This window comes from Moschus berezovskii, chromosome 18, assembly GCF_049115385.1.
Source record: "Moschus berezovskii isolate FMDL1 chromosome 18, NW_MosBer_1.0, whole genome shotgun sequence".
NCBI classification, from domain to species: Eukaryota; Metazoa; Chordata; class Mammalia; order Artiodactyla; family Moschidae; genus Moschus; species Moschus berezovskii.
Genome location: NC_142477.1, coordinates 40,158,308 through 40,180,621, shown reverse-complemented (window position 1 = coordinate 40,180,621; position 22,314 = coordinate 40,158,308). Strand labels below are relative to the sequence as shown.

Below are 22,314 nucleotides of genomic sequence, written 5' to 3'. Positions count from 1 at the left end.
TGGGTAGTATAGTTATAGGCATCTTACTTTCTTTATATGCTTTTCTATTTTAGGTGAATATTTTTATAAATAACTATGGATTACTTTCTTAAATCAGAAAAAAATCAACCAAAATATACTTTCTTTGGGGGAAATTAACAAGTTTTCAGAGGAAACTATGAACTATGTTGAATACATGTCTAATAAAACTGAAAACAGTTACAAAAAGACTCTCTAATCATGATTACATAATTAAAAAATAAAATGTCTTACCTTTTTTACAGGCATTTTATAATTACTTTCACTTTACTATTTTAGCTAAATTCAAGTTACCAAGAAGTGACAAAAATTACGTCATTCTCTTGAATCTACATTATGTCACTCTCTTGAATCTTCCCTTGTGGCTCAGCTGGTAAAGAATCTGCCTGCACCGGGGGAGACCTGGGTTTGATCCCTGGGTTAGGAAGATCTCCTGGAGAAGGAAAAGGCTACCCACTCCAGTATTCTGGCCTGGGGTATTCCATGGACTGTACAATCCATGGGGTTGCAAAGAGTCGGACACGACTAAGCGACTTTCACTTTCACTTCAATCTACATAGCCCCTCTGGTCTATTTATTCAATACAGGATCATATCAGGATCTTCTCTGGTGGCTCAGTGTTAAAGAATCGGCCTGCCAATGCAGGAGACATGAGTTCAATCCCTGGTCCAGGAAGATGCCACATGCCATGGAGCAACTAAGCCTGTGAGCCACAAATATTGAGCCTACGCTTTAGAGGATGGGAGCTGCAACTAATGAGCGCATGTGATGCAACTACTAAAGCCCAAGTGCCCTAGAGGCCATGCTCTGCAACAAGAGAAGCCACCGCAGTGAGAAGCCCGTGGACCAGAACTAGAGAGCAGACCCTGCTTGCGGCAACTAGAGAAAAGGTCTTACAGCAACAAAGATCCAGCATAGCCATAAGTAAACAAAATTTTTAAAGAAAGATTATATTAACTACTTACTTATAATGTGTATACATTTGACTCAGTAACAGCAGCTCTTATATTTTAAACTGGAGGTTTTTGGTTCATGACTGATTTCTTTTTCTAAATATCAACACACAACCATAAATATTCATGTAAGTTTTCTTCTATCACACTCAGGAGAAGACTCTTCTATTTTTATTTACAAGTTGAAATGTTATAAAAATACATACAAGCCTTTATAAGTAAATTCTGTGTTAACTCAATTTAAATTTTCCTTCAAGCTTCCCTGAGCAACTTTGATCAATAGCTATACTTAAGAATTTCTTCACACATTCTCATCGGTTACATTTTTTCCTTCTATATGTTAATGTCTATGCATTGAGGTCGTGTATAAGTTTTGCCTTTCCAAGGATATTGCACAAAGTCTATATTTCCAAATTAGAGTATGAAAGCAAGGATCTTTTGGATTTAATTTAAATGCCGACGATGCAGGTAAATTAAACCATTGAAAGTTAATGCAACAGAACTTATATATACTTTGTATACCAAAGGAAAGGAAGAAAAAAACTCCTTGCCTCCAAAGAGCGCATGACAGTGACACACAAACTTTTCATCCTTGGTCAACTTAGGCAGAGCGAAAGCTTTCCTTCTTAATCTACTCCCATTTCCAGTGGCAAGAGAATGTAGAGTTTAAAGTTCAACTGTAAATACAGTTTTTAAAAAATTATAATCCATTTTAACAGTAAGAATTACTTTTTAAATAGCTATATCAAAGCATAACTTAATACTATAAAATTCACCTACTTTAAATATGCAATTCAACAATTGTTAGTAAATTTACAGAGTTGTACAACTATCACCATAATTTAGTTTAGAATATTTCCATCAGGATGATTCATTTTTGAACCATAACGCTGTGCAACATAGCAATCAGGAGTACAGGTTCTAGTGCAGACTGCTGGGCTCCACAATTTACCAGCTGCATGGTTGTTATACCTTTCTTTGAGGTGCTTTGGTTTTCTTATCTAAAATATTTGGTTAATGACAGTACTAATCTCACAGTATTGTTCTCAGGGTCGACTGAATTAACATATATATAAAGCACTTAAAACAGCAGCTGGCACAAACTAAGTATTCAAGTGAAAGTGAAGTCGCTCAGTTGTGTTCACCTCTTTGCGACCCCATGGACTGTAGCTTACCAGGCTCCTCTGTTCATGGGATTTCCCAGGCAAGAATACTGGAATGGGTTGCCATTTCCTTCTCCAGGAGATCTTCCCAACACAGGTTGTAGGCAGACCTTTACCATCTGAGCCACCAGGGAAGTCCCGTCAATAAATATTAGCTATTATTAATATCATACACTTTAAAATCTACTTATTAGAAAGCAATAGGCAAATAAGCACATTCCATACTGAAGACTAAATCAAATGACCTATAACAACACATTCATTTGATAACAATGACGCCTGACTGACAGTAACTTAAAATTTAGAAACAAGAATAACGGCAACTGAAAACAAAATTAATCCCAGATAAAATCCATGATGCTAATGAGGACCTACTGTGTAGCACAAGGAACTCTGTTCAGTGCCAGTAACCTAAACGCGAAGGAACTCCAAAAAGGGGGGGGTATATGTATGCAGATAGCTGAGTCACTTTGCTGTACAGTAGAAACTAACAACACTGTAAAGCAACTATATTTCAATAAAAATTAAAAATAAACAAATAAAACCTATGATGCTCTGATTGCATCTCTTCACCTATTTATTCAACGAATATTCACTGGGAGCACAATATTAACTGGGAAACATCAAGTAAGACAAAAAGTCCCTGATCTTATGAAGCTTAAGAGGAGAAAAAATGAATGAGCAGGCACATGAAATGTAAAACAAGGTAATTACACAGTGTTAAGTGCTATAAACAAAGCTAGTGGTGGTGATGGAATTCCAGTTGAGCTATTTCAAATCTTGAAAGATGATGCTGTGAACGTGCTGCACTCAATATGCCAGCAGATTTGGAAAACTCAGCAGGGGCCGCAGGACTGGAAAAGGTCAGTCTTCATTCCAATCCCAAAGAAAGGCAACGCCAAAGAATGCTCAAACTACCGCACAATTGCACTCATCTCACACGCCAGTAAAGTCATGCTCAAAATTCTCCAAGCCAGGCTTCAGCATTATGTGAACCGTGAACTCCCAGATGTTCAAGCAGGTTTTAGAAAAGGCAGAGGCACCAGAGATCAAATTGCCAACATCCGCTGGATCATGGAGAAAGCAAGAGAGTTCCAGAAAAACATCTATTTCTGCTTCATTGACTATGCCAAAGCCTTTGACTGTGTGGATCACAATAAACCGTGGAACATTCTGAAAGAGATGGGAATCCCAGACCACCTGACCTGCCTCTTGAGAAACCTGTATGCAGGTCAGGAAGCAACAGTCAGAACTGTACATGGAACAACAGACTGGTTCCAAATAGGAAAAGGAGTGCGTCAAGGCTGCATATTGTCACCTTGCTTATTTAACTTATATACAGAGTACATCATGAGGAACACTGGGCTGGAAGAAGCACAAGCTGGAATCAAGATTGCTGGGAGAAATATCAATAATCTCAGATATGCAGATGACACTACCCTTATGGCAGAAAGTGAAGAGGAACTCAAAAGCCTCTTGATGAAAGTGAAAGAGAGTGAAAAGGTTGGCTTGAAGCTCAACATTCAGAAAACAAAGATCATGGCATCTGGTCCCATCACTTCATGGGAAATAGATGGAAAAACAGTGGAAACAGTGTCAGACTTTATTTTTGGGGGCTCCAAAATCACTGCAGATGCTGACTGCAGCCATGAAATTAAAAGACGCTTACTCCTTGGGAGGAAAGTTATGACCAACCTAGATAGTATATTAAAAAGCAGAGACATTACTTTGCCAACAAAGGTCCGTCTAGTCAAGGCGATGGTTTTTCCCGTGGTCATGTATGGATGTGAGAGTTGGACTGTGAAGAAAGCTGATCGCCGAAGAATTGATGCTTTTGAACTGTGGTGTTGGAGAAGACTCTTGAGAGTCCCTTGTACCGCAAGGAGATCCAACCAGTCCATTCTAAGGGAGATCAATCCTGGGTGTTCATTGGAAGGACTGATGCTGAAGCTGAAACTGCAATACTTTGGCCACCTCATGCGACGAGTTGACTCACTGGAAAAGACTCTGATGCTGGGAAAGGTTGGGGGTGGGAGGAGAAGGGGACGACCGAGAATGAGATGGCTGGATGGCATCACCGACTCTGTGGACATGAGTTTGAGTGAACTCTGGGAGTTGGTGATGGACAGGGAGGCCTGGCGTGCATGGGGTCGCAGAGAGTCGGACACGACTGAGCGACTGAACTGAACTGAACTGAAGTGCTATAAAGACAATAAAACAAGGCAATCGGACTGAGAACCAGGTACAGAAGAGAGCCAGGGTACTACTACTTTAGTCACTAGTCTAGACTCGCTTTAGAACCAGCCTTCTTAATCTATATTCTCAACTACTGCATGGTTTTATGGTTCTTTGAGACGACATTTCACCAGAGGCCAGAATGAGAGGTTAGCAACCCCACCCAGAGCTATAACCATGGCAGAGGCAACAAAGATAACAAGCACAAAGGCTACAGGTGAACAAGACCTAACAATACTTGAAGAGCAGAAAAAGGCCAGCTAGCTTGGAGTTTACTGAGCATGAAGGACAATGGTAGAAGATGCCATTGAAGAGGTAGGTAAACACCAGATTCCTGCTTTATTTCACTATTTGAATCACCCTTTTCCTATTCAATAGCTTGAGGTGATATTAGGTCAATAACTGGACATTTCTGTAGCCTAGGGAAACTCACCATCACCATGGATTAAACTATGGCAAAGCACTCTTCACGTATTAAAAAAAAGAGAGACTTTTTTTTTTTAAGTGGAAGCTTCACTTTAAAAAAAATTTTTTTTACCTAATTCTGTTATTTGAATGTCTTCAGGATTTACACTCCTAGGATAAATTATCTTCTAGTCCACAAATACAGCAGCACGACTTTGCAACAGCACCACAGAGAGAATGGCAGCTGATCTACCTTCTTCACTGGGTGAGATCTCCTCTAGTCATGGGGAGCTGCCAGGAGAGACAGACAGGGCAGAGCGATCAGTATAGAGTAAGGCACCAAAGCAGGAAGGTAGAGGATGATCAGGAGGGGACAGATTTCAAAACGAAGTTTTACTATTTATAGAGAGAGTTGCAGGAGATACTCTAAGGGAGGATAAAGACAAATGGAAAGACTGAAGGTGTCAGTCTGCAGATATATGTACTTTATTCACTATGTGGGAAGCAGCCAAGGAGTGATTATTATATTGAACATGATTTAAACTGGGGCTATACCAGACCACCTGACCTGCCTCTTGAGACACCTGTATGCAGGTCAGGAAGCAACAGTTAGAACTGGACGTGGAACAACAGACTGGTTCCAAATAGGAAAAGGAGTACGTCAAGGTTGTATATTGTCACCCTGCTTATTTAACTTATATGCAGAGTACATCATGAAGAATGCTGGGCTGGAAGAAGCACGAGCTGGAATCAAGATTGCCAAGAGAAATATCAATAACCTCAGATATGCAGATGACACCACCCTTATGGCAAAAAAGTGAAGAGGAACTAAGAAGCCTCCTGATGAAAGTGAAAGAGGACAGTGAAAAGGTTGGCTTGAAGCTCAACATTCAGAAAGCAAAGATCATGGCATCTGGTCCCATCACTTCATGGGAAATAGATGGGGAAACAGTGGAAACCGTGTCAGACTTTATTTTTTTGGGCTCCAAAATCACTGCGGATGCTGATTGAAGCCATGAAATTAAAAGACGCTTACTCCTTGGGAGGCAAGTTATGACCAACCTAGATAGCATATTAAAAAGCAGAGACATTACTTTGCTAACCAAGGTCCGTCTAGTCAAGGCTATGGTTTTTCCAGTAGTCCTGTATGGATGTGAGATTTGGACTGTAAAGAAAGCTGAGCACCGAAGAATTGATGCTTCTGAAGTGTGGTATTGGAGAAGACTCTTGAGAGTCCCTTGGACTGCAAGGAGATCCAACCAGTCCATCCTAAAGGAGATCAGTCCTGGGTGTTCATTGGAAGGACTGATGCTAAAGCTGAAACTCCAATACTTTGCCCACCTCATGCGAAGAGTTGACTCACTGGAAAAGACTCTGATGCTGGGAGGGATCGGGGGCAGGAGGAGAAGGGGACAACAGAGAATGAGATGGCTGGATGGCATCACCAACTCGATGGACATGAGTTTGAGTGAAGCAAAGCAGAGAGGATGGACAGAGAAGGGAAAGGATATCCAGCAACGCAGGTGAGAGGTGATCAAAGTCTCAAGCAGAGTGAAGGCAAACGAGAAGAAATTGAGGGGGCAGGTGCGAGGTAGAATATATAGGAGACAGAGAATATTTTGAAGTTCTAAATGGAAATACAAATGAAGAAAAATAGCAAAGTCAAAAGGAAGGGTGACTTTTAAAGAAGAGGAGTAGTGTTCAGGGTATTTTGAGCTTAATTCTTGGTGGGATTTTCTCACAGACATGTGAAGGTGCCTTCAGAGTGCAGAAGAATGTACAGGATGGAACGAAGAGACACAGAATGCAGTCCCAGCAAGTAATGACAACTTAAAACAGTTCATCTGCCTGACAGGAGACTAGGAAAGATGACGTCCTTTTACTCTAACATGGAGACGGTGGGAAACACAGCCCATGAAGGAGGCGGACGATACTAAGAACCAGAAGGTGGTGACTGTCACACACGTCAAGGTTGCCTTGTTACCTGGGCAAGAGGGAAGTTAGCAGGAGAAAAGTTTGTTTCAAAGAATGATACTGTCAATAAAGAAAACAAAGACGGTAAAAAGACAGCTCAATGTGGTGCTTAGATAGTCTTAAAAAAAAAATCTTTAAAAAGAGAGTGCACAATGTTTACTGATAAATCTTCAAAATACCAGTTCTCCAGCTTCTTCAGGGCCTTTGAAAGCAAACTGGATGGAATGTCTGTTTTGTTCACTGTGGTACCCCCACAACCTAGACTAGTAGTTGGCCCAGAGGAGGAGTGGATAACTTTTGTGGCATGGATGATGTGACCTCTCAATCTTCCCTCCAGGTATCAGCCCCTTGAGCTCTTCATTTCCTTCAATACTGAGCTAAGAGGCCAGGATCTCACACATCTTGACCCACTGTCTTATCAACATCCTAAATAATCCGGCCCCAATAGTCTTCTCTTACATGTTTCCTATTTCTATCTCTGAATTTTTAGGATCTTCTCTATAAACCTGATGCCCTGAAATTTCATGATGCCTGGTTTGATGCGAGTCTTCATTCACTGTGCTGAGCAGTTGATGAACAATTCTTACCCAGAAAAAAAAATTACTTTCAGTTCTGAAACTTTGGCGGAGGGCGGGGGTGTGGGGGGAGCAGGGTAGGAGAAGGCCAGTAATAATTATTTCTTACCTAATTGCATCCATCCTCTCTCCTCGACATTTTTTCTTTCTAAAACTTTCTGGTCAAATGTTGAGCCTTGAACCGACCCTTTAGTCTATCTTTTCTTTCTCACTGTGTTTTACACTCTTTTCTAGATTTCTTTGACTATATCTCTCAATACTACCTGGAAAAGGAAACGGCAATCCACTCCAGTATTCTTGCCTGGAAAATTCCATGGATGGAGGTGCCTGGTAGGTTACAGTCCATGGGGTCACAAAGAGTCAGACATGACTGAGCCACTTCACTTCATTTCACTTCAATACTACCATGGCTTTACCCTGTTTTCTAAAAGCTTTTTCTGAACTCTAAGTGTACAAAAGCTTTTTGCAATATTATCCTTTAAGTTTCATGGCTGTAATATTCTGTCTTTTCTCTGAGAATATTAAATATAGGAACTTTTATCGAATTATCCTTCCGTTTCCTACCTTGTCTCTCTCCCCTCTGAGATTGCTTTAGCGTCTGCCTTTCTTGTTAGTGGATTTCTTCAAATATCTGGTGATTCCTGTCTATTCATTAAAATATGAGTAAGATAAAAACCTGACTAGAAACACTGTAGGGGTCAAAATCTTCTTCAGTAAAGGGCTAGACAGTAAACATTTTAGGCTTTGAGGGGCATGTAGTCTGCTATAACGACTCAACTCTGCTATTGTAGTGTAAAAGCAGCCATAGATAATATAAAAATGAATGAGCAACGAGGTTCTAATTAAGCTTTATTCACGGACACTGAAATCTGAACTTCACATAATTTTCATGTCTCATGAAATATTTTAATTTTATTTTTTTTATAAACCATGTGGCAGGCAGAGCAACGTCACCGGCAAAGATTTCCACATCCTAATCCCTGGAACCTGTGAATATGTTATCATACCAGGCAAAGGGGAATTAAGATTTCAAACTGAATTAATGTTGATAATCTTAAAACGTGGTAATTATTCAAGTAGATATAATGTAAGCACAAGAGTCTTTAAAAGTGGAAGAGGAAAGCAGAAGAGAAGGTCATGGTTTTGTGATGTGAAAAAGACAAACTCACTACTGTTGACCCTGAAGATGGAAGAGGGCAGCCATGAGCCAAGGAATATGGGTAGCTTCTAGAAGCTGGAAAGGACAAGGAAATGGATTCTCCCGTGAAGGAGCCAAAGGAGAACACAGTCCTGCCAACACCCTGATTTGAGTTCAATGGAACTTTTTTAAAATATAACTGTTTTTAAAATTTCATTTTATGTTTAATTGGAGGATAATTACTTTACAACATTGTGACGGTTTCTGCCATATATCAACATGAATCAGCCATAGGTATACGTATACCCCTCCCTCTTAAACCTTCCTCCTACCTTCCACCCCTCTAGGTTGTCACAGAGCATAAGCTTTTGGTTTCCTGAGTCATACATCAAATGCCCACTGGCTATCTATTTTACATATGGTAATGTATAAAGTTTCAATGCTACTCTCTCAAATCATCCCACCCTCTCCTTCCTCCCCTGTGTCCAAAGGTCTGTCCTTTATGTCTGTGTCTCCTTTGCTGCCCTGCAAATAGGATCATCGGGACCATCTTTCTCAATTCCATATATATATGTCAATACACAGTATTTGTCTCTCGTTCTGACTTACTTTATTCTGTATAATAGGCTCTAGGTTCATCTACCTCATTAGAACTGACTCATCAATGAGACTTCCAACTGACATAAGAAAAGTGTGTACTGTTTTAAGCCACTAAGTTTTTGGTAAATTTGTTACAATAACCACAGAAAAACAACACAACCATTTAAAAATGAAAAAAAAAATCTTTCTTAGCTTTCAGGTCATACAAAAATAGATGTGACACAGGGGCCACAGTCTGCTGACCTTTGGTATAAGCACTTGCTCCAGACTGTCTAGCACTGGATCCTAGTTCTGCCACTTACAAGCTGCAATTTTGGCTAGGCAGCACAACTTTTTTTGTGTATTGGTTTCCTCATCTGTAAAATAATGATAGTAATAGTACTTTTGTAAGGATTGTTGCAAGGATTAAATAAAGTAAAACATGTAAAGTACTTAAAATATTACCTAACTCAAAGTAAGTACTCAGTAAACGCTATAATAATAACAACGGCAATAACAACAGAGGAAGAGATGAAACACAGCCCTCTATGAAGATTTTCACCTTATCTCAGCTTTGCTTGGAGTATGAAGTCTCTCTGACAGACCACCCTAAAAGTAACTCTTCAGTCGAGGGTAGGAAGAGAACTGCAGGACAAGCCAGCTCATCTTTTACAGGCTTTTCCCAGCCCAGCTAAGGTTTCAGCTTTCTCTAGTTGGCCAAGTCAGTGACCATTCACACATCTGGTTTCTAGTTTCCAAAAGTGTCTTGACCTCTCTTTTTGGCTGTCATCCCCTCTCTAATTCTCTTTGTTTGTATGGGTTTATGCTTTAAAAATCCCTTTTCTGTCATTTTAATGGGGTTTCAGGAAGAAACAGAACTGAATGGATCTGTTTAACTTACCATATTTAACCAGAAGTCTTAAATTCAATTATTCTCCTGCCCTCAAAAAATAAGGATAACAATCATCTCCATTTAAAACAAAAATTTTAACCTTTTTCAAAACTAGCATATTCTCATTTTTATTAATACTGCTCCCCCAAATATGTGACATTTTGCAAGAGCACTGTAAGTAAAACTTAAAAGCTTCCATTAAAATAACTGACAAATTACAACGTAACTTTAGGGCTTGCAAGTAATTTCACACGGTATTGATGGTTTGTGTTTTGAATCAATGACACATTTTTTGAAAAGTGAGCTTTAAAAAATATGCATGTTAAAAACACTATGGAGTAAGCTGTAAGTCATATGCTTTCTCTTGAATGTTTATTTTAAAAATAATTATAATTCATAACTACCAAAGCACACTAATCAATGGATACATAAAGTTTTTGTTTATTGATGGTGATTTTATTTCCATACATTGAATGACTGGTTCTAGCAGGGATCTATATTCTTATCTTCCTAAACCATACTTTTAACCACCAAAGCATCTGCTATGCTCAAATTCATGACACTTTCCAGACATTGTTAAACTGCACCCTGAGATCTAACTACACCATTCTACAAAAACTGCAAATCCCCTAGGAGCTAAAAAAGAAAGAACAAGACAGTTATTAAAACCTGCTATGTGCAAGCCCTGTTCTGGATGCTTTAAATATATAGCTAATACAATCCTCAAAATAACCAGACAAGGTGGGGATCATGCCATTTCATGAATAAGGAAAATGAGAGTGTAGAGAGCTTAGGAAACCCAGGACTGATGGACAGAAAGTCCCAGGTAATGTGCAGAGTAATTGCATGTCTTGGGTGTCATTTACAAAATATGCTATAGAACTACACAGTAGACTTTTAGTTATCCATATATATTTTCTAAACTCCAACTATTAGGACTAATGAAAAGACAAAAATCTATATTTGAATTTTTAACATGACTTTATATTTTTTACAGAGCCACATCTAGCTAAACAAAACAACATAAATAGACCTATGGAGAAAACTACAGAAGGATACATTGCAGGTAATTTATAAGCCAGGGAAGCCCAATTTACAACCATGATGGGCAGAAATAGACTAATGACAGTAGAGATACAACTAATCATAATAGTAATAATAATTTTTTGAAAAGCATACATTTCATTTTTGCAAAATTATGCTTCCCTTTAAATAAAGAAATTCTGAAAAATCCAATTAGAACCATATCTATTATTACAAGGTTGTCCATGTTCTACTCTCAAATTTAAAAAGTGAAAGTGAAAGCCGCTCAATTGTGTCCAACTCTTTGCGACACCATGGACTGTACTCCATGGAATTCTCCAGGCCAGAATACTGGAGTAGGTGGTCTTCCCCTTCTCCAGGGGATCTTCCCAACCCAGGGATCGAACCCAGGTCTCCCGCACTGCAGGCAGATTCTTTACCAAATGAAAAAAAGGAAATTGTAAATTCTTTATTATAAAAACAAAATGTTTTACTCTGTGTGTGTATGAATATATAATATATTAACAAAGGGGAAGGTGTAGAAGGCCAAAAATCAACCTAATCTTAACTTGGGTCACCTGAAGTTGACTGCATGTGTGCATGCTCAGTCACTTCAGTTGTGTCCAACTCTTTGTGACCCCATGGACCACAGCTTGTCAGCTCCTCTGTTAAAGGGATTTTCCCAGCAAGAATACTGGAGTGTGTTGCCATGACCCCTCTAGGGGATTTTCCTGACCCAGGGATCGAACCCACGTCTCCTGCACTGCCGGCATAGTCTTTGTCCACTGAGCCACCTGGGAAGCCCTGAAGGTGATTGGAGACATTTAAAGATTTGTGGAACACTGGACTCAAGCTACTACTGGTGACTTTATTTTTCGTATTCTTTCTCCTTCATACCTGTTCTCTTATTCACCAGAGGCTTATTTGCTCAGAAGCTTATCTTCCAGTGTGATCACTAGTCCTTGCCCCAGCTTTCTCTGAACCAAACCAACTTTCTCTAGCATGGCTGAGAGAATGTGGGCACTGACCAACCACCAAGCTGGAGAAATGTCTCTGCAGTGTCTCATAGGCTTGAGGCTTTCCTGGTAAGGGGTTGCAGTGTGTGGTCATGTTTCTAAAAGGGACAGCCCCAGAATCCGGACTGGGGTTGCAGGCCAAAGGAGCAGTAGGAGGTAGTCAGATGGAGAGTGGGTCAAGTTTCTGGTAGTACCCTATTGCCAAATCAAACTTCAAATATTGTTCCCTTTCGTCACCTGTTCTAGAGAAGGCAAAACTCCATGAATATAATGGGTCCTCATTTACCTACCACAGTCTTAGTCTACAAATAATGATTGCAATACAAGGAAGCACACCATGTTCTTTTGATAAAGAATTTGGCATATTGTCAATTCTTGATAGATACTAAAGAGCACTAACACTGCTTCCAGCAAAATATGTCCCAAGAGTTCAGTAGGTTTTTTTATGTGAATGGAAGTCATCACTGGGTATTCATAAGACTATCCAAGCTGGAATATTTTAAACGCCAGAAATTATACTTGAGAGAGACATGAAACATCGTTTAAAATCCATCTATATGAATACAGACTATGTGTTTCTACATCATTAAAGATACATCAAAAATTATGTATCTGTGGACCTCAATAACTCCCATTCTCCCTCTCATATCTCTGGCGTATTATGTTTTCATATAACACAGATATTTCTTTATGCTCCTATTTTTAATGACTTCTTAGAAATAAACTGACAATGTCAATAAACAAGTAAAATATATAGTATAGTATGTCAGGTGATGATCAGCACTATGGAAGAAAATAAGAGGGAGAGAGTGCCACCGGTGGGGTGAAGGCTGCAGTTGTATACAGTGTGGAATCAGGGAAGGCCTTGCTGAAAAGACAGCATTTGAGCAAAGTGCTGAAAGAGGTGAAGGGTGAAAGTCATGCGAACACCTAAGAGAAGAATGTGGAGGCCGAAGGTTCAGCACATGCAGAGGTCCTGAGGCTGGCGGCATGCTGTTACCTCTCCAACATCATCTCCCCATACTCTGCACCCCCCTCACTTCATGCCAACCAAACACTGGCCTCCTTGCTCTTGCTCACATACAAGCTGGTGAATGGACAGTGAGGATTTGGGGAGGCAGCAAAGACCAGGACAAGCTCCTCTGAAGTGGCCTTCCTCTCAATTTAAAAACAACCCAACATCAAATGACTGAGAGCGATGTTGGGCAAACAAACACTCCTCTTGAGCAACAATGTCCAACAGAACTTTCCGCAATGATGAGAATGTTCTCTATCTGTGCTGTCCAATAAGTGGCTAGTATGGCTGAGGAACCGAAATTTTGATTTTATCTTATTTTAATTATTTTTAAATTGAAATAGTCAAATGTAACTAGTGGCTATACTACCAGCCTGAAAATTTCTAGAATAAAGGTAGGCCTTGGGAACACAGAAATTTATCACTGACAGACACTTTACTTCTAAGAAAAGAGGTACATTTCATTTAATTTGCTGAAGTTCAAGTTGGTCTAATGAGAATTCCATGATAAAATATGGCAATTACGATAGTTTTACTTGTCACAAAACACATGTATGAAGCATTATTTGCCATTTAATTCTTTGGCTACTGTGTGGGAAAAATTACTGTTATTAGCTTTTCTTACCTCAACTTTAGTGTTTCCCTTCATGATTTATTGTTGCTGAAGTAATAGTTAAGAATTTTTAAAATCTATTTTTAATCAAACTGGGTTTCCTAACAAGTTTTTTTCCTCTTAATTTTATTTTTCTTCAGGTGACACACACACATGTAAATTTAAGAATATGAAGAAATGTAATGAATAGGATGTGGTAAAATAAGCTCTATATTCAATGTATTATTAAATTTTAACTAAACAGAATCAAAGATTCTGATTAGAACAATGGCTTAAAAGATTTTCTTTTCTACAAAATAGGAAACATGAGCTATACTAATTATTTTACGAGATATGCAAGGCTAACCTCTAAAAAGTATATTCAACTTAGAAACTATGGTTTCTAAAAAAAAAGGCATGTACTGTACTTAGTCGCTCAGTCATGTCTGACTCTTTGCGACCCCATGGACTATAGCTCACCAGGCTCCTGCGTCCATGGAGATTCTCCAGGCAAGAATACTGGAGTGGGTTGCCAAGCCCTCTTCCAGGGGATCTTCCCAACCCCAGGATCGAACCCAGGTCTCCCACATTGCAGGCAGATTCTTTACTGTCTGAGCCACCAGAGAAGCCCATGAAAAGCATGTATATATGTATACACACACATATATATGTACTCATGCATATATACATACACACACACTAAACACATCACTATTAAAGCTAGTCAAGAAAACTTTAAAATTTTCTATGTTAAATCAACAGCACTCAGAGACGATGAAAGCCAGTTACCAAAAAATTTATTGCTTAGTTAAAACTCAGTTTACAATTCAAAGGATTTTTAAAATCTCTGAGCTGTTATGAAGCTTTATGGGGTTTATAGTGGAGATGAAAACAGAAATAAAAAGATCTGACAAACAGAAAATGCCAAAGATATTTCCAGCATTATCAACATGGATTCTTTTTTCTCTATCATTACTTTTTACGTTATTCCCAAAAAACTGACTTTAACTCCATCTGCCTGAAAAGACAACTGTTTCCTGTGGTCCCTTTCAAAATTAAAGTGTTTGATGGGCAATTTTATTTGAAAGAATATTATTTTTATAATTGTTAAAAATAGAATGTAAACTCTACGAAGGCAGGAATTTTGGATAATCTACAGTAGTTCCAGTCTTCAGAATAGTGCCTGAATATAGTACAGATAATAAATATCTATTGAATTAATAATTTTACCAGCATCTTTTATTAAAATAAAATAATCAACTTTTACTATAACATTAGTGTAGATTTTCATTTTCACATTGATAATCTAGAATAACTCCACTCAAAAATTCTTATTTTACCATCTATACATGCAACAAAGCCCTTTTCAAAGCTTATCGGTAATACACAGAATTAGCCAAAGACGGCCGTCTATGGGGTTGCACAGAGTCGGACCAATTGAAGCGACTTAGCAGCAGCAGCAGCATTCGTTATTTTATTCATTCTTTCTGTGGTTATAGAATTCTATGATCCCTTTCAATTCCAAAATTTATTTTATTCTAATAATGACTTAAAACTGAAAAAAAAAAATCTGAAACTTATTCAAATGGAATGTCATGGAATGTTAAACTATTATTTAAATTACTACAGAAGTAACTGCTCAACAACTTATAGATCACCCTGGTTATTTCATGGTTTTCTCACCTCTTTTAAAGGGTATTTTCTAGTTCTCTGCTTAGTCTTGTTTCATATCACTGCCAAATTCTTCACTTTCAAAACCAAGTATATTGAAATGTCATAAAATAAACTATACGATATTTTTTACATTTTATACCAAAAGATTGAGTTTATGTTAAAAACAAAATCTAATACACATTGGAAAATACTGAGCTGGATTGTTTGCTAAAATGCTGTTTACTGCAGAGGCCCAATGTTTTATCAACTAACACTGAAGTTTAAATTAGGGCTAAACTCAGGAAATTGACCTTCATAATATTTTAACATGATGTTTGTCTTTCTAAGGTGGCTTTCTTCTCAGAAAAGAGGACTTAAATATCCTTGACTTACTGTCAAATTTCGGTCCCAGATCTGTATGCTTCCATTCTGGCAAGCAGCTGCTATGAGGTTTCCATCTCTACTATACGTGCACGTGGTAGGAATTACTTTTTTACCCTGCATTGTCCGCGGTTTAAACACACTTTTTTGCTTCTTTGGATTTTCAACTTCCCAGGTCCTCACAGTCCTTAAAAAAAGGGAGATTTTCATTTATAAAAAAGAAAGGATTTTAAAACACAAAAGAGTTCACAAAGACTGCTTGACCTTTTAAGCACATAAATCTAATTAATGTTTTTTACATTTTTTAAATAAAATGTGCAGTATGTAAATGACGTTTCCCACGTCAATAAAGTCAACCATCCAAATTGTGCTGTCATGAAATCAAATCGCAAGTGGCAAATTCTACTTCAAATGTCACAGTTCTTAGTTCTGACCCTCTAAAGCAGTAGTTTCCAAACAACTGACAATACACACTGATCAGAACTGCTGAACATTATATAGCCCCTACATATACAGGTCACTTTCTAAATTACATGTGGTAACATACTGTTATATAACACACACCAGAAAATATACTGAAAACAACTGGTCAGTAAAAAAGAATGACGTGGGACTTCCCTGGCCAAAAAAGGAAAAGATAATTTAAAAGAACAGTGGGATAAATATAAATATAAAACAAATAGCAACATGGTAGGTTTAAATTCAAACTCATCAATATCTGGAAATTCCATTACATTAATTGGAAATGGCATAAAAACTCTAATTAAAAGGAAAAGACTGTCGGATTAAGTAAAATAAAAATTCAGCAGAGTCTATATTTTTATATATAAAAATGTGTGTTTATATATTAAAAAACACACAAAAATCTTTAAATATAAAGACTTATTAACCATTTTGGAGAAGGCAATGGCAACCCACTCCAGTACTCTTGCCTGGAAAATTCCATGGACGGAGGAGCTTGGTAGGCTGCAGTCCATGGGGTCGCTAAGAGTCAGACACAACTAAGTGACTTCACTTTCACTTTTCACTTTCATGCACTGAAGAAGGACATGGCAACCCCCTCCAATATTCTTGCCTGGAGAATCCCAGGGATGGGGGAGCCTGGTGGGCTGCTGTCTATGGGGTCGTGCAGAGTCAGACTCGACTGAAGCAACCTAGCAGCAGCAGCGTTAACCATTTAACAGTAAAAGGATGGAAAAAAGATGTGCTATAACATAATCAAAAGAAATCTAGAATGAGTATATTAGTGTCAAAGTGAACTTGAAAACAATGAACAAAACTAGAGACAAAGAGGAAATTTTTATTATCAGAAAGAGTCAAAAGATCAAAAAGATATAAAATATAAAATATTATGAAGATATAAGAATATGAAATATTAAGAAGATATAAGAATCCTAAATGTATATATCCCTAATAACAGAGCTTCAAAATGTGAAAGCAAACTTAATAGAAATAAAAGAAATGCCAAATCCATACTTCACAGCTGTACACTTCAACACTCCTCTCTCAGTAACTAATAGAACAAGTAGACCTCCCCTCACTTCAAAAAGAAAAAATCAGTAAGACTACAGAAGACCTCAGAAACTCTACCAAACAAGTTGAGCTAATTAACATTTATATAACACTTCACCCAAAAGCTGGACGTGTATTCTTTTACACATTGAACATTCACAAAGACCATATTCTGAGCCATTAAAACAAATCTAAATACACTAAAATGAAAGAAATCATAAAATTATATACACTGTCCAAAAAATGAAACTAAACAAATGATCAATATAGAAATGTATCTGGAAACAGAAATGTACCTGGAAATATATCTCTTCCAAAACATTCAGAAATTAATAAATACAATTCTAAATAATCCATGAGACAAAATTTCATAAGGAATATTAGATAACACTCTGACTTCAAAAAACATGAAAATACAATATATCAAAATTCACGGTATTTGACTAAGATTGAGCACAGAGGAAAAGGAAAAAAGACATGCCTCAAATCAATGACCTAAAATTCAAACTAGAAAAAGGAGAGAATATTAAAACTAAAACTAGCACAAGGGAGGAAATGAGAATACAAATGAATAAAACAGAAAACCACAAATCAGTAGAGAAACCAAAAGCTGGTTATTTGAGAAGATCAATAAAACTAAAGAATTTCTAGGTGGAATGATTAAAAAGCAGAAATTGGAGAAAACTTCAAACACTAGTATCTTGAATGAAAGAAAAGATATAACTGTAGAGTTTATCAATATTCAAAGACCAATAGGGAAATTTTATGAATGAATTTACATAAATAAATTCAATAATTTAGATCAAATGGACAAATTTCCTTAAAAGACAAACCAGCAAAGTTCACTCAATAAGAAATAATATCTAGAAAATTCCTATATGATTAAAAAAACTGAGTACATAGTTGAAAACCTTTCCACTAAGAATGACTTCACTGCTGAATTCTATCAAACATTTAAGAAAGAAATTAACACCTTAAGAAAGAAAAGGCCACCTACTGAATAGGAAAAAGTTTTTGCAAAGATGTATCTGATAAGGGATTAATATTCAAAATACACAAAGAACTCATGCAACTCAATACTGAAAAAACAAACAACCTGATTAAAAAATGGGAAGAAGATATGAATAGACATTTTTCCAAAGAAAACACATAGATGGCCAACAGAGAAATGAAAAGATGCTCAACATCAGGGAGATGCAAATCAAAACCACAATAAGATATTACTTCACACCTGTCAGAATGGTTATTATCAAAAAGACAAGGGCTTCCCTGGTGGCTCAGTGGTAAAGAAGCTGTCTGCCAATGCAGGAGACGTAGGTTCAACCCCTGATCCAGGAAGATCCCATATGACACAGGACAACTAAGCCTGTGTGCCATAACTACTGAGCCTGTGTGCTACAGTCTGGGAGTAGCAACAACGGAGCCCACAAGCCCTACAGCCTGTGTTCCACAACAAAAAAAGCCACTGCAACAGGAAGCTGCACACCACAACTAGAGGATAGACCCCACTCAATGCACTAGAGAAAGCCCACACAACAATGGGATGAAGACCCAGCACAGCCAAAAATATGCGAACATTAAAAAAAATAATAAGTGTTGGCAAGGATGTTGCGAAAAGGAATCCTTTTGCACTGTTGGTGGGAATGTAAACTGGTGCAGTCACTGTGGAAAACAGTATGGAGATTCCTCAAAAAATTAAACACAGAACTACCATAGTATCCATCAATTCCACTCCTGGACATTTATCTGAAGAAAAAGAAAACACTAACTTGAAAAGATATATGCACTTTTACGTTCCCATTGGTCACGTATGGTTGTGACGGCTGAACCGTAAAGCAGGCAGAGCACCAAAGAACTGATGCCTCCCAACTGTGGTGCTGGAGAAGACTCCTGAAAGTTCCATGGACAGCAGAGAGATCAAACCAGTCAATCTCAAGGGAAATCAACCCTGAATATTCCTTGGAAGGACTGATGCTAAAGCTGAAGCTCCAGTATTTTGTTCATCTGATGCAAACAGCCGGATCACTGGGAAATCCCTGATGCTGGGAAAGATTGAGGGCAGAAAGAGAAGAGGGACTCAGAAGATGAGATGGATGGATGGCATCAACGATACAATGGACATGAACTTGGGCAAACTTTGGGAGATGGTTAGGGACAGGGAGGCCTCGTGTGCTGCAGTCCACGGGTCACAAAGAATTGGACACAACTGGGTGACTGAACAACAATGTTCACTGCAGCATTATCTACAATTGACAAGATATGGAAACAACCCAAGTGCCCATCAACAGATGAATGGATGAAGAAGATATGTGTATAGACACATAGACATACATACAATGGAACATTACACACATACCCACACATACATACACATACATAAATACAGTGGAACATTACACACACACACATACACACACACACACATATGTACATACAACGGGAACATTACTCAGCCATGAAAAAAAATGAAATCTTGCCATTTGCAACGGCATAAATGGACCTAGAGGAGATTATGCTAAGTGAAATAAGTTAGACAGAGAAAGACAAACACTGTACGATTTCACTTACATGTGGAACTCAAAAAACAAAGCAAATGAACAAACGCAACAAAACAGAAACAGAGTCATAATACAGAGAGGAAAAGGGGGTTTGCCAGAGGGGAGGAAGTGGGGGTAGGAGACACATAGGTGAGAGAGATTAAGAGATACAAATTTCCTAAGTCAGAAAGAGAAAGAAATATACCATATGATATCATTTTATGTGGAATCGAAAATATGACACAAATGAACTTACCTACAAAACAGAAACAGACTCACAGACATAGCCAACAGACTTGTGGTTGTCAAGAGGGTCTGGGGCAGGGGGTGATGGATGAGCAGATGCAAACTATTATATAGAGAATAGATAAACAACAAGGTCCTACTGTATAGCACAGGGAACTATATTCAATATCCTATGATAAACTATAATGGAAAAGAATAAGTATGCATATGTGCATAAAACTGAATCATGTTGCTGTACAGCAGAAATTAACACTGCAAATCAACTATACTTCAATGAAATCTAAAAAATTTTTTAAAGGTACACACTTCCAGTTGCAAAATAAATGAATCGTGAGTATGAAATGTGCTGTCTAGGTAATACAGTCAATAACTAGACAATATCATTGTATGCTGACAGATGTTAACTAGACTTATCCTGATGATCATTTTGAAATATATAGAAATATTAGATCACTACATTGTGTAACAGGAACTAACATAATGTTCTAGCAATTTATACTTCAAAAATAAACAAACTAATCGAGCTAGAACAGATTTATGGTTACCAGAGGTGGCAAAGTGAGGGGAGGAGCGGGTGGAGAAACTGGATGAAGGCAGTCAAAACGTACAAACTTTCAGTTATAAGATAAATTAAGTTCTAGGGAGGCAGTGTACAAGAAGATATATACAATTAAAACTGTGGTTGCTAAGAGAGTAAATTCTAAGTGTTCTCATCACAAGGAAAAAAATATTTTCTATTTCTTTAATTTTGTATCTACATGAGATGATGAATATTCACTAAACTTACTGTAGTAATCATTTCATGATGCATGTAAGTAAAATTATTATGCGTACTCCTCAGACTTACACAGTGTTTCATAGCAATTATATCTCAAAACTGAAAAAAAAAATCTGATATTGAGCCAAAGAGGAAGGAAGGAAGGGAAGAAGAGACGAGGGAAAAAAGAAGCCAACTCTATATAAACTTTTTCAGAAAACAGAAAAGGGAACACTTCTCAACTCACTCTATATGGCCCTGATGCCAAAACCAAAGTCACTACAAGAAAACTATAGATCCCCAGTGAACACAGACATAAAAATCCTTAACAAAATAGCAGTGTACAAAACTGATACCATGTCATGATTAAGTGTTATTTAACCCAGGAATGAAAATGAAGATGGAAAGGACTGAAAATTAAACAATATAATACACATATCAAAAGACTGAGAAAAATATAATCAGATCATCTCAACTGATGTAAAATAAGCTTTTTTAAAATTTTTATTTTTATTTTTTATTGTTTTTTTAAATTTATTTTAATTGGAGGCTAATTACTTTACAATATTGTAGTGGTTTTGCCATAAAAATTCAACATCCACTTGTAATAAAACAAAAGAAAAAAACCTCTCAGTAATCTAGAAATAGAATGGAACTTGCTCAACCTGAGAGAATTTATGAAAAACTTATAGGTAATATGCTTCCCTGGTAGCTCAGGTGGTAAATAATCTGCCTGCAATGCAGGAGACCCGGGTTTGATCCCTGGGGTAGGAAGATCCCCTAGAGAAGGGAATAGCTTGGCGTGCTGTGATTCATGGGGTCGGAAAGAGTCGGACACGACTGAGCAACTGAACTGAACTGAACTGAACTAAACTGAAACCACTCCAGTATTCTTGCCTGGAGAATTCCATGGACAGAGGAGCCTGGTGGGCTACAGTCCACGGGGTTGCAAAGAGACAGGACTGTGCAACTAACACTTTCACTTTCATGGGTAATATACTTAATGGGGAAAGGCTGAATGCTTTCCTCATGCTGGAGAACAAGGCAGTGATCTCAAACCCTCACCATTTCTTTATCCTAGAGTTGCCTGCCAGTGCAATAAGGTAGATAAAAGAAATTAAAGGCTTACAGACTGGAAATAAGAAATAAAACTGTCTTTATTAAGAAGCCACATGATCATCTATATAGATAATCCCAAGAATCTACAAAAATGCTACTAGAACTAATAAGTGAGTTTAACAATGTCACAGGATACAAGATAAATAATCATAAATCAATTTTATTTCTACTGACTAGCAGCAAACAACTGGATACTGAAATTATGACATAATATTTATAACAGCAAGAATAAATATGGAATCTGTCAAGAATGAGTAATATCTGCACACTAAAAACCATAAAACATTTCTGAGAAAAACAGGAAGATCAACACAAATGAGAAGATACACTGTATTAATGGAGTCAACACTGTTCAGATTTCATTTGTGCCCAAATTAATTTTTAAATTCAATACAATCTCAATTAAAATTCCAGCAGAGTCTCCTTGGAATTAGAAACTGAGTAAGCTGACTCTAAAACTTACATGGAAATGTAAACAACTTGGAACATCCCCAACAATTTTGAAAAAGATGTAAACTAATTCTACCCAGA

The 22,314-nt window shown here is 37.6% G+C and overlaps 1 protein-coding gene across 1 annotated transcript in view; it reads right to left on the bottom strand.

The window, feature by feature from the left end:
• The window catches only part of WDR70 (WD repeat domain 70), a 282,763-nt gene that overhangs the window by 87,539 nt on the left and 172,910 nt on the right, over positions 1-22,314 (bottom strand). Inside the window, exon 10 of the mRNA XM_055422159.2 lies at positions 15,625-15,799. Within this exon, the coding sequence (XP_055278134.1) occupies positions 15,625-15,799 (175 nt within the window). The remainder of the gene's footprint in view (positions 1-15,624; positions 15,800-22,314) is intronic.